General features: G+C 36.5%; 1 protein-coding gene across 2 annotated transcripts in view; it reads left to right on the top strand.

Annotated features, from left to right (window-relative positions):
• The window catches only part of LOC119793915 (gastrula zinc finger protein XlCGF26.1-like), a 39,653-nt gene extending 26,413 nt beyond the window's left edge, over positions 1-13,240 (top strand). For both annotated transcript variants that reach the window (XM_038301237.1, XM_038301245.1), the window contains one exon: positions 11,583-13,240. In XM_038301237.1, the coding sequence (XP_038157165.1) occupies positions 11,583-12,739 (1,157 nt within the window). In that variant the 3' untranslated portion in view covers positions 12,740-13,240. The remainder of the gene's footprint in view (positions 1-11,582) is intronic.
• Positions 13,241-13,600: the final 360 nt, after the last annotated feature.

Here is a 13,600-nt window from a genome sequence, read left to right as displayed (position 1 = left end):
ATAGAAATATTAGCATTTTTGCTCAATAGCTTCCAGGTAATGTGATCAATTGACTTAAAATCAGTGTTGGATCATACTACTCCACCGTCTTCAAAAGTTACGCCTTTTAGTTTTACATTTTAAACTTTTAATATTTTTAATTCATTTTTATATGGAAATATTAGCATTTTTGCTCAATAGCTTCTAGGTAATGTGATCAATTGACTCAAAATCAATGTTGGATCATAGTACTCCATCGTCCTCAAAAGTTACGCCTTTTCTTTTTAAATTTTACATTTTTTATATTTTTTTATTCATTTTTATATAGAAATATTACCTTATCTGCTCAATAGCTTCTAGGTAATGTGATCAATTGACTCTAAATCAGTGCTGGATCATAGTACTCCATCATCTTCAAAAGTTACGCCTTTTAGTTTTACATTTTAAAATTTTTATTAATTTTTATATGGAAATCTTAGCATTTTTGCTCAATAGCTTCCAGGTATCTATGTGTAGATATTGGCAGTTTTGCTGAATATGTTCCAGTTTTTGTGATGGATTGACACAAAATCTATAAGAAATCATGGTACTACACTGATTTAATGAGATACACCATTTAGTTTTAATATGAAATGTCTAAATATGTTAATTTTTTTTGTAAATATGACAAATATAAACCTTCTTGTTTGATAGCTTCGTGGCTTCAAAATCTAGGCCTACAGTTTTATTTTGAAAACAGGAAGTTCTTACATAATGCCGTTTTCCCTCGCCGTGCTTTTACTATAAAGTCTCTAATAAGGGTGCACTTGAAGTGTTGGAGCGGCTTGCTCCGTTCGCAGTGTACCCGGAGCATAGGAGAGGTTTTCCCGTGGGTAAGAAGAGAATTAACCAGAGGAAGAAGCGGTTTGAATGTCTGTCGAATATCCAACGTAAAACTAACTTCACCGCGGTCGTCACGGAGCAAAGCCTAAAAGGCTAAAGTCTGCATCATGTTTGCTCATTGCTGCTTTTCAGAGCCAAACTCTACTGTTCCATGTTGTTTCTGATGCTTAGATTCGAACATGAAGGCTGTTCTCATCATAGACATTAATACATAGACGGTTCATCAGACTTTGCAGCACTGATCTCTATTTATTCCGCCATCTTGGTACTCCCCACTCCCATGGAGACATGCAGTAAAAATGCCTCCCTGTGCAGCATTTGGCTTCTAAAACCAGCAGTTTTTCTGGCTCTGAAATGTTCCACACTAATTTCCCAGTCAGTGAATGAACTAAGCAATAAATCCTTCTATAGCCGATGGATCCTATAATTTAGTCTGTAGACTAACATTAGTGTGGCTATCTCAGACTGACTGGAAGACATTGACTGAGTTAGACACTGACATTGGGTCAGATATAAAGTAGAGGAAATAGAAACTAATTCACTGTGAAATGTTAATGTAGTGATTCTTTATTACGTGGATGATTCTGTCGTTCCTGTAGTGTGTTGTATTTCACATTTTAAAAAGTCATGAGCTGAATAATATTGCATGTTATTGTCATTTTTCATATACTTCTAATTCAGTCTTGATGTGAAATCTTGAAATTATGTGTGTGTATATATATTATAATTTACACATTAATTTTATTGTGTTTGATTTGTATAATATGTTATATTACATGATTTATAGACTTCATTGACTTCATAATGACTATGCAATGTGATGGGCCTATTTTATATTTTTATTATAAGTTAATCTACTGATGCTATGAAACAGCCAGTCTGTGTCAAAGTGATGAATTTATCATTATTTTAAAAGTTATTGGTACCCCTGAAAATGAGAAACATCATCGTTGGTTGATGCTCTAGCGCACAGATTGTTTACAATAAGACCAGTCTAACTAGGGAGTACCAATATGGCAGCCGGTAGCTTCACTTCAACCCCGTACTACCAACGGGCAATCATCAATCAGGGAATAAATAGGGATCAGTGCTCTGCAGACAGTTAAGCCCATAGACAGACAGAAGCCTACAGAGTGGCCATCTTGGGTCAGACCAGGCTGCTGCCAAAGATGATACAGCTCAATGGATGCTAAATTGGATGTATGCAAAGTTTCACACCCTGAATCCAGTGAACTCTAAACAGACTTCCGGATAAATTGACTGACTGGAAACGAGAATGTTTCACGGGTTATGTGACAACTATTGATCTGATTTCCTGTTTGAATACATAATTGTGATTCTCTAGAGCAAATTGTCAGGATGCCCGAGTTTTATTCCGCCTATAGATGCACAAATAAAAGGTGATTGCAAACCACATCCAGTGGAATTACCTGTATGTGTGTGTGTGTGTGTAAATATATATATATATATATATATATATATATATATATATATATATGAAGGATTGGGAGATATGGCTAAAATGTAGTCATTTTTTTCATCTTGGTTGATTACAATTTTAATTGAAGTCTTAAAAATTTAGACTTAGACAGATTTTATTTGTCATTTTGTTCACAAAAGTGTAAAACAAAAATAATTTTTGTATGGAAACAGCTCTCTGGACAATTTCTTTTTTAAAACTGCAGAAAATGCTAAGAATGACTGTAAATTTACAGTTCCAACATTTTATTTTATTTCTTGAAAAATGACATGCATGTATTTTAAACCAGGTTCACTTTATTCAAAAATATATTGTGCAAAGTAACAAATATTTTAATAATAACAAAAACCCCATTAGGTAGACACAAATTTAATTTACCATTCACTACGATTTGACATATAAGTCTTGACAATGACAAATAATAAATAGAAATCAACATAAAATTAATTTAAAAAACAAAATAACTTTACTCTCTTTGGTAAATCACAAGAAAATTTCCTCTCTAAATCATAATATTCATTATCAAAGAGCAACCCTTTAAAATACTGAATAATAATAATATACTATATATATATTAGTGGTGGGCATAGATTAATTTTGAAATCTAGATTAATCTCACTGTAGTCTTGAAATTAATCTAGATTAGAATTGCACATTTGAATTCTGGCAAAGGCATTCATGATGTCGCTGTGCTACATAAATAATAGTAAAAGTGTGTCTTTTCCTCCAGCCAGGTGGTGCATTAGACCAGGGGCTCATCTCCTGTTTCTAAAATTCATCAGCTTTTCTACTATAACTGGTGATGAAAATAAATAATATTCAATAAGAAGCATTTATGTCTGAAAACGGTTTAAAGGAAAAGTCCGCTCATATTCAGAATTCAAACTTCTGAAAGTATGAAATTATTCCATCTTGTTCAATAAATGATCAGTGTTTTTAATTCAGAGTAATTTTCATGTGAATGTGCTTTACTGGAGGCATCCATGTTTGTCAAAGAACAACACTGCCACCTACTGGTTTGTGTCTCTCACAGTGGAAATGCACCTATGGTGACAATTTCAGACCCTCCAATGATTTCTAAGTGGGAGAACTTGTGAACTAGCAGGGTGTTTAAATACTTATTTTCCTCGCCGTATTTCTGACTCTTTAATAAGCGGCAGGGCCGGATGATGTGACCTGAAACCAATATTACTATAAATTAGGCAGTTTTACCTCAATAACGATGAATACGAGCTAAATGCTCCGGCTCCTCTATCACAAATAAAGTCATGTGCAGGAAATGCAACTGATCTATTTCTAATTATTAATTGGATAAATCACATTGCATATTACTTTAAATTAAATATTAAAGTTTTTCAGGTTTAAACAATCAATAATGTCTCTTCTTTTGCACATCTTTAGCTTACCAGTGTGGTTGTGCTGTAGGGGATGGAGGTTGGATGAGTTACTTTGGGTAGTCCTGACAGTTCTCAGACAAAATTTGAATTTAATGTTCTTTTGCTCAAAATCTGTGGTGTAATTTTATTTATCAACATATTTATTGTGTTTTCTAAAGATATACCTGCCAGATATCAAATACAGTCAACAAGACCAATAAACACCCTCTTGGATACACATCTCCATAAATTACCTTTAGCTATACAGGAGTTATTAGTCCATTTTTGACGCTCCCTTGTTAAGCATTAAGGTATGGTAATCTTGTCTTTAGCTGTCTTTTTCATTTTGAGTCAATTTTACTCTTCAACTATTCTGAACAGGACTCCAAATTATTTCAAATAATTAGCTTTTCCCTTTTTGGAGATATGCGTCCAAAAGTAAAGTCTTTAGCATTTGCCTGATCCATTGTTTGATACCTGGTCCTGTTGTTCTCTTCCAGAATAAGTCTATCAGTTTTTAACTTGTAGTAGGCACATATTAATCAACACATGTTCACATTTGGTAAACAAGTATTTTTTGAGTACAGATCCAAAATTTGAAAAATCGTATCTAATGCAACATCCTTTGAGACCAGATGTTCCAATATTTTTTTATTTCTTTGTTGAATTTCCCTGCATTCCCAGATACAATGAAGAAAAGCCCCTTTTTCTTTTAAACCTTTGATGCATCTGTCTGGTATATTAGGATTATACTGATATAAATGGATCGGTGTGATTATAGATTTTCTGTAGCCATTTGTATTGTGGTAACCTTAAAGGGGAACACCGTTTTTTTTTGTTTTTTTTTTACATTTTTTACATTTACGTGATTCCATCATGTTCTACTCACCCATATGAGTTTAGTGTCATTTGGAGCCGTTCTGAAGATATTCCGTTATATATCCAAGTAACGTCTTCCTATGGGCAACGACTTGAAGGCACAAACTAAACTGTTCATAATTTAATCTTTATTGTACGCCAGCATTCATAACATGCAGGCCAATCACTGTCCCCCAGACATCCGGGGTTATATTTTTTATATTTATATGTTAAAAACAAAGTGGTGCATGTATGACGTCTCTTCTCTTCATCTACTTCTTCAACTTGTATGTTAGATCCAGTTCCAACCCTGTTATTTAAGGAGGTATTCCCTCTGATCTTCTCCTCCATTTTAGATGTGATTAATCTATCTCTGTTACAGGGATATGTACCAAAGGCTTTTAAGGTTGCTGGAATTAAACCTCTGCTTAAGAAACCGTCTCTTGACCCAGATGACTTGGTCAATTATAGACCTATATCCAATCTTCTTTTCTTATCTAAAATTCTTGAGAAAGTAGTTGCCAAACAAGTGCGTGATCACTTAAACCATAATAAACTTTTTGAAGAGTTTCAGTCTGGCTTTAGAGCTCATCATAGCACTGAAACAGCTCTGGTGAAAGTCACTAATGATATTCTCATGGCCTCAGATAATGGACTTGTATCTGTGCTCGTCCTGTTGGATCTCAGTGCTGCATTTGATACAGTTGACCATAATATTCTTTTAAGAGACTTGAAATTTTGGTAGGAATAAAAGTAACAGCACTAGACTGGTTTGAATCTAATCTATCTAACAGATTTCAGTTTGTTTACTTTAATGATAAACTTCGTGCTCCAGGGTTACCTTTTGAGTATCGCAAGGATCATTGCTAGGACGAATTGTCTTGTCAGAGGACAGCACAAACAGGCTACTGCGGGTACTATTTAATGAAGATGCCAGTTGGGGACCTAAGAGGCGTCTGTTTCTCAAACTAGAGACTCTAATGTACTTATGTTCTTGCTCAGTTGTGCAACGCGGCCTCCCACTTCTTTTTCTACTTTGGTTAGAGCCTCTTTGTGCTGTCCTCTGAAGGGAGTAGTACACACCATTGTAGGAAATCTTCAATTTCTTAGCAATTTCTTGCAGGGAATAGCCTTCATTTCTAAGAACAAGAATAGACTGTCGAGTTTCTGATGAAAGTTCTCTTTTTCTGGCCATTTTGAGCGTTTAATTGACCCACAAATGTGATGCTCCAGAAACTCAATCTGCTCAAAGGAAGGTCAGTTTTGTAGCTTCTGTAACAAGCTAAACTGTTTTCAGATGTGTGAACATGATTGCACAAGGGTTTTCTAATCATCAATTAGCCTTCTGAGCCAATGAGCAAACACATTGTACTATTAGAACAGTGGAGTGATAGTTGTTGGAAATGGACCTCTATACACCTATGTAGATATTGCACCAAAAACCAGACATGCAGCTAGAATAGTCATTTACCACATTAGCAATGTATAGAGTGTATTTCTTTAAAGTTAAGACTAGTTTAAAGTTATCTTCATTTAAATGTACAGTGCTTTTCCTTCAAAAATAAGGACATTTCAATGTGACCCCAAACATTTGAACGTTAGTGTGTATGTGTGTGTGTGTGTGTGTGTGTGTATATATATATATATATATATATATATATATATATATATATATTTATTTTAGGGATGGGACGATTTATGAAAACCGTTCGGTTTGACTGTCTCGGTTCGGTTCGCGTGTTTCGTTCGGTTCATGCGCTGCTCCTTTTTCTCATAGGGGAAGCGATTACACTCCAGACCAGAAGGTGGCGGTACTGCGACCAAAGCCAACCACCAGTAGTAAACAAGAAGAAGAAGAAGAAGCGAAGCAGCTTAGCCGGGTGGAGCAGGGAAAAAAATCAGTTGTTGTGGAGAATTAATAATAATAATAATGAATTTTATTTATAATGCACTTTACATTTGGCTTCAAATCTCAAAGTGCTATGAATTGTGTGGGTATGGCGAGTGGGAAAGAACAGGAGTTGGAAGACGCGCCAGCAGCACTTTATAGGTCTGCTGTATGGGACCGCTTTGCATTTAGAGTGACCTACGATGATGGCGGAAAGAAAGTTGTGGATAAAAGTGCAACAGTGTGCAAGCATTGTGCAACACATTTTGTTTATGCTAATAGCAACATGTCATGCTAACCCAGAAATCCCTCATACTCCGTCAATTCAATTCAATTCAGTTTATTTATATAGCGCCAAATTCACAACACATGTCATCTCAAGGCACTTCACAGTTCAACCAGATCATAAAGTCAAATTGATACAAAGTTCTCCATCTAAGGAAAACCAGTTGATTGCATCGACTCATTGACTCAATACAATCCCTCACACTAAGCATGCTTGTAGCGACAGTGGAGAGGAAAAACTCCCTTTAAACAGGAAGAAACCTCCAGCAGAACCAGGCTCAGTGTGAGCGGCCATCTGCCGAGGCCGACTGGGTTCAAGAAGACGGAAGCAGAGACACAAAAGCAGCTGTAATAGGCGGCCCCGTCCAGGAAACACACAGCCAGGCAGACGAGCTCCGAGCCAGCTCCCATGTCAGAGGACGAAGAAAGCACATCCACCCAGTCACAGCACAGCTGATGTTTCTTTCCAGGATGACGTCACAGCCAAACAGGAACAGACAAGGCAAAGCTACTCTGAGGAAAAGCAGATAGAGCAGAAGGTTAGAGATTGAACTAACAGATTCTGCAGAATAGGAGAATAGAAAGAGAATGAAGCAGGATGATGAAATGGGGGTCCCTATGTCCTCCAGCAGTCTAAGCCTATAGCAGCATAACTATAGAGATAGCTCAGGATAACCTGAGCCACTCTAACTATAAGCTTTATCAAAAAGGAAAGTTTTAAGCCTAGCCTTAAAAGTAGACAGGGTGTCTGCCTCACGGACTAAAACTGGTAGTTGGTTCCACAGGAGAGGAGCCTGATAACTAAAAGATCTGCCTCCCATTCTACTTTTAGAAATTCTAGGAACCACTAGTAAACCTGCAGATTGAGAGCGAAGTGCTCTGTTAGGAACATAAGGAACAATCAGATCTCTGATATAAGATGGAGCTTGGCCATTTAAGGCTTTATATGTGAGAAGGAGGATTTTAAATTCTATTCTTGATTTAACAGGAAGCCAATGAAGAGAAGCCAGGATAGGAGAGATGTGATCTCTCTTTTTAATTTTCATCAGAACTCTGGCTGCAGCATTTTGGATCAGCTGAAGACTCTTAACTACAGTTTGTGGACTTCCTGATAGTAAAGAATTACAATAGTCCAGCCTTGAAGTAACAAATGCATGGACTAGTTTCTCAGCATCACCCCTGGACAGGAGATTTCTAATTTTTGCAATGTTCCTCAGATGAAAGAAGGAAATTCTAGAAACCTCTTTGATATGGGATTTAAATGACAGGTCCTGATCAAAAACAACACCAAGATTTTTTACTTTATTATCTGAAATCAGTTTAATCCCATCCAAATGAAGTGACTGACTAATCAGCTTATTTTTCAAAGACTCTGGTCCAAAGACTATAACTTCTGTTTTGTCTGCATTCAGAAGCAGAAAGTTAAGAGTCATCCAGGTTTTTATGTCTTCAAGACATGCCTGTAATCTATGTAATGGGTTAGCTTCATCTGGATTTATAGACAGATATAGCTGGGTATCATCAGCATAACAGTGAAAATTAATCCCATGCTGTCTAATAATTCTACCAATTGGGAGCATGTATAAAGTAAATAGAATTGGTCCTAGCACTGATCCCTGTGGTACTCCACAGGTAACCTTTGAGCATGTTGAAGATCTATCATTAACATGAACAAACTGAAATCGATCAGATAGATAAGATTTAAACCAGTCTAATGCTGTTCCTTTAATTCCAACAAAATGTTCAAGTCTTTCTAAAAGAATATTATGGTCAACTGTATCAAATGCAGCACTAAGATCCAACAGGACGAGCACAGATACAAGTCCATTATCTGAGGCCATGAGAATATCATTAGTGACTTTCACCAGAGCTGTTTCAGTGCTATGATGAGCTCTAAAGCCAGACTGAAACTCTTCAAAAAGTTCATTATGGTGTAAGTGATCGCAAACTTGCTTGGCAACTACTTTCTCAAGAATTTTGGATAAGAAAGGAAGATTGGATATAGGTCTATAATTAACCAAGTCATCTGGGTCAAGAGACGGTTTCTTAAGCAGAGGTTTAATTACAGCAACCTTAAAAGCTTTAGGTACATATCCCTGAAACAGAGATAAATTAATCACATCTAAAATGGAGGAGGAGATCAAAGGGAATGCCTCCTTAAATAACCTGGTTGGAACTGGATCTAACATACAAGTTGAAGGCTTAGATGAAGACAATAATTTTGCTAATTCAGAGAGTTCAACTGGATCAAAGCAGTCTAAACCCGGTTCAGATTCCATGACTACCTCAGGTACAATCGCGGATAGAGGAGTGCTTATGATCTTATTTTTAATAAGATCAATCTTATTTATAAAGAATCCCATAAAATCATTGCTGCTAAGAGCAGGTGGAATGGACGGTTCAACAGAGCTATGGCTCTGGGTGAGTTTGGCAACTGTATTAAAAAGAAATCTAGGATTATTCTTATTCTCCTCTATTAATGAGGAGAAGTATGCTGCTCTTGCTTTACAAAGGGTCCTCTTATACAGCAGTAAACCATTTTTCCAGACTAGGAAGGACTCCCGCAGGCCTGTGGAGCGATATTTTCTCTCCAGTTTCCTAGCATTTTGCTTCAAAGTACGCAGCTCTGCATTAAACCAAGGAGCAAGCTTTCTATTTTTAACGGTTTTCATTTTCAAAGGAGCTGCATTGTCTAAGGCAGCACGCAGAGAACTAGCAACCCCATCAACAAAATCATCAACCTGTGAAGGGGAATAAGCTATGCTTTTGCATTCTGCAGCACTGCTCAGCGACAAAGAGGAGAGAGAAAGTGAAGCAGATTCTTTAAAATTTATAACTGCACTATCTGATAAAGATCTACTAAAATGTAACCTTCTTTTGGGGGAGGAGAACTCTGTTAAAGTAATCCTGAAGGTTATTAGAAAGTGGTCAGAGAGGACAGGGTTGTGAGGAAATACTGTTATTTCTTCACATTCTATGCCGTATGTCAGCACAAGATCCAAAGTATGAAGATGAGAATGTGTGGGACTATTCACATTTTGAACAAAGCCAATAGTGTCTAAGATAGCATTAAAGGCTGCTCTTAAGCTATCGCCTTCAATGTCAGCATGGATGTTAAAATCTCCCACTATGATGACCCTGTCAGTTTTTAATACCAAATCAGAAAGGAACTCTGAAAACTCATCTAAAAATTCAGAGTAAGGACCTGGTGGACGATACAAAGTTACAAAAAGAAGAGGTTTTCTTGCCTTGAAATTTGGATCAGGGAAATTAAGGGTTAAATGTTCAAAAGAGTTGTAGGTATTAACTGTTTTGGGAGTAATCAGTAAGTCAGACTGGAAGATTGCTGCTACTCCTCCTCCTCGCCCAGAACTTCTGGGTATGTGAAAATTTAAATAGCTTGAAGGAGTTGCCTCATTTATGCTCACATAATCCTCTTGCTGCAGCCAGGTTTCTGTAAGGCAACACAAGTCAGCAACCCCCGCTCTGCCCCGCTGCGCTCCAGACCTGCTGCACAAAGCAAAGCCTACAGCCTCCACTGTGGCTCCCGTCCGCTCCGCTCTGAGTCCCTTGGAGATGGTAGATAGCATGTGCGAGATGATTAAATTCAAAGCAGCAAAACATACGGAAATGATCCAGGGTTTCCGCGGATCATTTAAAATAATTACAATTCATTATTTTTGGGGGATTTTTTCATTAGTTTCATAAATTCTTATGTGATTTCGGTGTAACAATCAACCTATACCGAATCGAACTGAAAACCGTGACCACGAAACCGTGAATCGAACCGAAATGTGGATTTTGTGAACCGTACCACCCCTAATATATATATATATATATATATATATATATATATATATATATATATATATATATATATATATATGTATATATATATATGTATGTGTGTATATATATATGTATGTGTATATATATTTGTATGTGTATATATATATGTATGTGTATATATATATATATGTATGTGTATGTATATATATATGTATGTGTATGTATATATATATGTATGTGTATGTATATATATATGTATGTGTATGTATATATATATGTATGTGTATGTATATATATATATATGTATGTGTATGTATATATATATATATGTATGTGTGTATATATATATATATATGTATGTGTATGTATATATATATATATGTATGTGTGTATATATATATATATATATGTATGTGTGTATATATATATATATATATGTATGTGTGTATATATATATATATATATGTATGTGTGTATATATATATATGTATGTGTATATATATATATATATGTATGTGTATATATATATATATATGTATGTGTATATATATATATATGTATGTGTATATATATATATATATGTATGTGTATATATATATATATATATGTATGTGTATATATATATATATGTATGTGTATATATATATATATGTATGTGTATATATATATATATGTATGTGTATATATATATATATATATGTATGTGTATATATATATATATATGTATGTGTATATATATATATATATATGTATGTGTATATATATATATATATGTATGTGTGTATATATATATATATATGTATGTGTGTATATATATATATATGTATGTGTGTATATATATATATGTGTATGTATGTATGTGTGTATATATATAGCTCCAAACCTTTTTAGACAACACCGCATAAGTGACTTGTGATTTGTGAATGCTGGGAAATGTAGTTCTACTCTGGTTATATGCAGCTTGATCAAAACATGGATGGTTAAAGTGAAGTGTCCTTTCTTTAACCTGCAATTCAAAGTCTTTCTCCTGTGTTTGTTTTTCCAGACCACCTGCAGGATTATGTTGGAAAAGAAGAGGTTTTCCCTGAGCAGCAGTTCTCTGAACAGGAGAGGAATTCCAGTTTGGACCAAGCAGAACCAGAACCTCTGCAGATAAAAGAAGAGCAGCAAAACCCAGAACATCCCTGGATAAAAGAGGAAACCGTGGAGCGCCCCATAATTAAGCATGAAGAGCACTTTTTTGAGACTCGAGATACAGTAGAGAAACGTTTCCCATGTTTGAGATGTGGAGAAAGATTTCTACAAAAAGAATATTTAAAGGTTCACATGAGAACTCACACAGGTCGGAAGATTTACGAATGTCAGTCTTGTGGAAAAAGCTTCAAATATAAAGTTGTTATTAATAGACACATGAGAATTCACACCGGTGAGAAGCCTTTCAAATGTGAGTTCTGTGGAAAAAGCTTTACTGAAAAATGCACTCTTGATCAACACATAAGAATTCACACAGGTGAGAAGCCGTTCAAATGTGCCTTCTGTGGAAAAGGTTTTACTCAGACATCTGTTCTTAATACACACACTAGAATTCACACGGGTGAGAAACCGTTTCCCTGTAGTTTTTGTAACAAAAATTTTAGGAGAAAAAGTAACTTGACTGCTCACATGAGAATTCACACGGGTGAGAAGCCTTTCAAATGTGAGTCCTGTGGAAAAAGCTTTACCGAAAAAGGCACTCTTGATAGACACATCAGAGTTCACACAGGCGAGAAGCCTTTCAGATGCGAGTCCTGTGGAAAAAGCTTTTTTCGGACATCTGAGCTTAATAAGCACGCCAAAATTCACACGGGTGAGAAGCCGTTCAAATGTGACTTCTGTGGAAAAAGCTTTGCTCATAGATTTGATCTTTCTAACCACACCAGAACTCACACGGGTGACAAGCCATTCTCCTGTAGTCTTTGTGGCAAAGATTTTATTAGAAAATCTAGCTTGACTTCTCACATGAGAAATCACACAGGTGAGAAGCCTTTCAAATGTGAGTACTGTGGAAAAGGCTTTACCTTAAAAGGCTCTCTTGACAATCACATCAGAATTCATACAGGCGAGAAGCCGTACTTCTGTACCCTTTGTGGCAAAAGTTTTTGTCAACAGGCTAGTATGGCTTACCACATGTCTACTCATGTGCAAAATGTTTGCCATCCATGAAACGGATCTTACAAGAGGTCACATCAGTTAGATGCCACAGAAATGAACAGGAGAGACGTTTTCCATGTTTTATCCGTGATAAAATGTCCATCTGGAAACTGGATCAATCAATGGATAAAGATGGGAAGTGTTTCTTTGCACTAGAATGGATCATTTGGAATGAGTTTCAGATATTGGAGAAAGAGATTTGACATTTTTTTCCATTAAAGGTGCAGTAGCAGATCCTGGAAAAATGGTTCCAGCAAGCTTTTAATTTTGAACATACTCAACCATGCCTCTCCCTTCAGACCTCGAAGCCACGTCTTCAAAACACCTGAATGCTGTCCGTCGAGGTGTTCAGATGAAATCGAGAATGAAACAAGCTGTGACACGAGCTAAGAACATAATGCTACGTTCACACCTAAAGCAGCAGAGGCAGCAAAATCAGCTAGTTTACATGCAAAGTCAATGGTTGACGCGCATCACATGCAAAAGGTCCTGCAGGGCTTCTGAGCAGCAGGAGCAGTGCGTCTCTGATCTGGGAGCTGGCAGGGAGTCAGACACAGCACTGATGATGCAGAGCGCTATGATCACTCCTCTGAAACAGTTTATTGATGCCTAAATTAACTTAAAATGCCAAAATCTGCGGGCAGAACATGTTCGCTTTTATTATCCTGGTGCCTGCAGTTTGGATCATGTACGTGAAAAAAACTTTCCAGCCGCCGCTGTAAACTGCGAGGAGGCGACTGGGCCAGAGGCAGCTGCTGCTGGGGATTCCCAGTGACAGTGCACCGCCGGTGTGTGGGGGTCTGAGCGGCTCTGACAAAAATAATATTTGAAGGCAGGATGGTAGACTGGATGAACTGACTGCACAGACCATGT

This window comes from Cyprinodon tularosa, unplaced genomic scaffold (genome assembly GCF_016077235.1).
Source record: "Cyprinodon tularosa strain WSP-4 unplaced genomic scaffold, ASM1607723v1 ctg1124, whole genome shotgun sequence".
NCBI lineage: Eukaryota > Metazoa > Chordata > Actinopteri > Cyprinodontiformes > Cyprinodontidae > Cyprinodon > Cyprinodon tularosa.
Note: the sequence above shows the minus strand (reverse complement) of the source record. Positions and strands in the feature narration are given on the sequence as shown.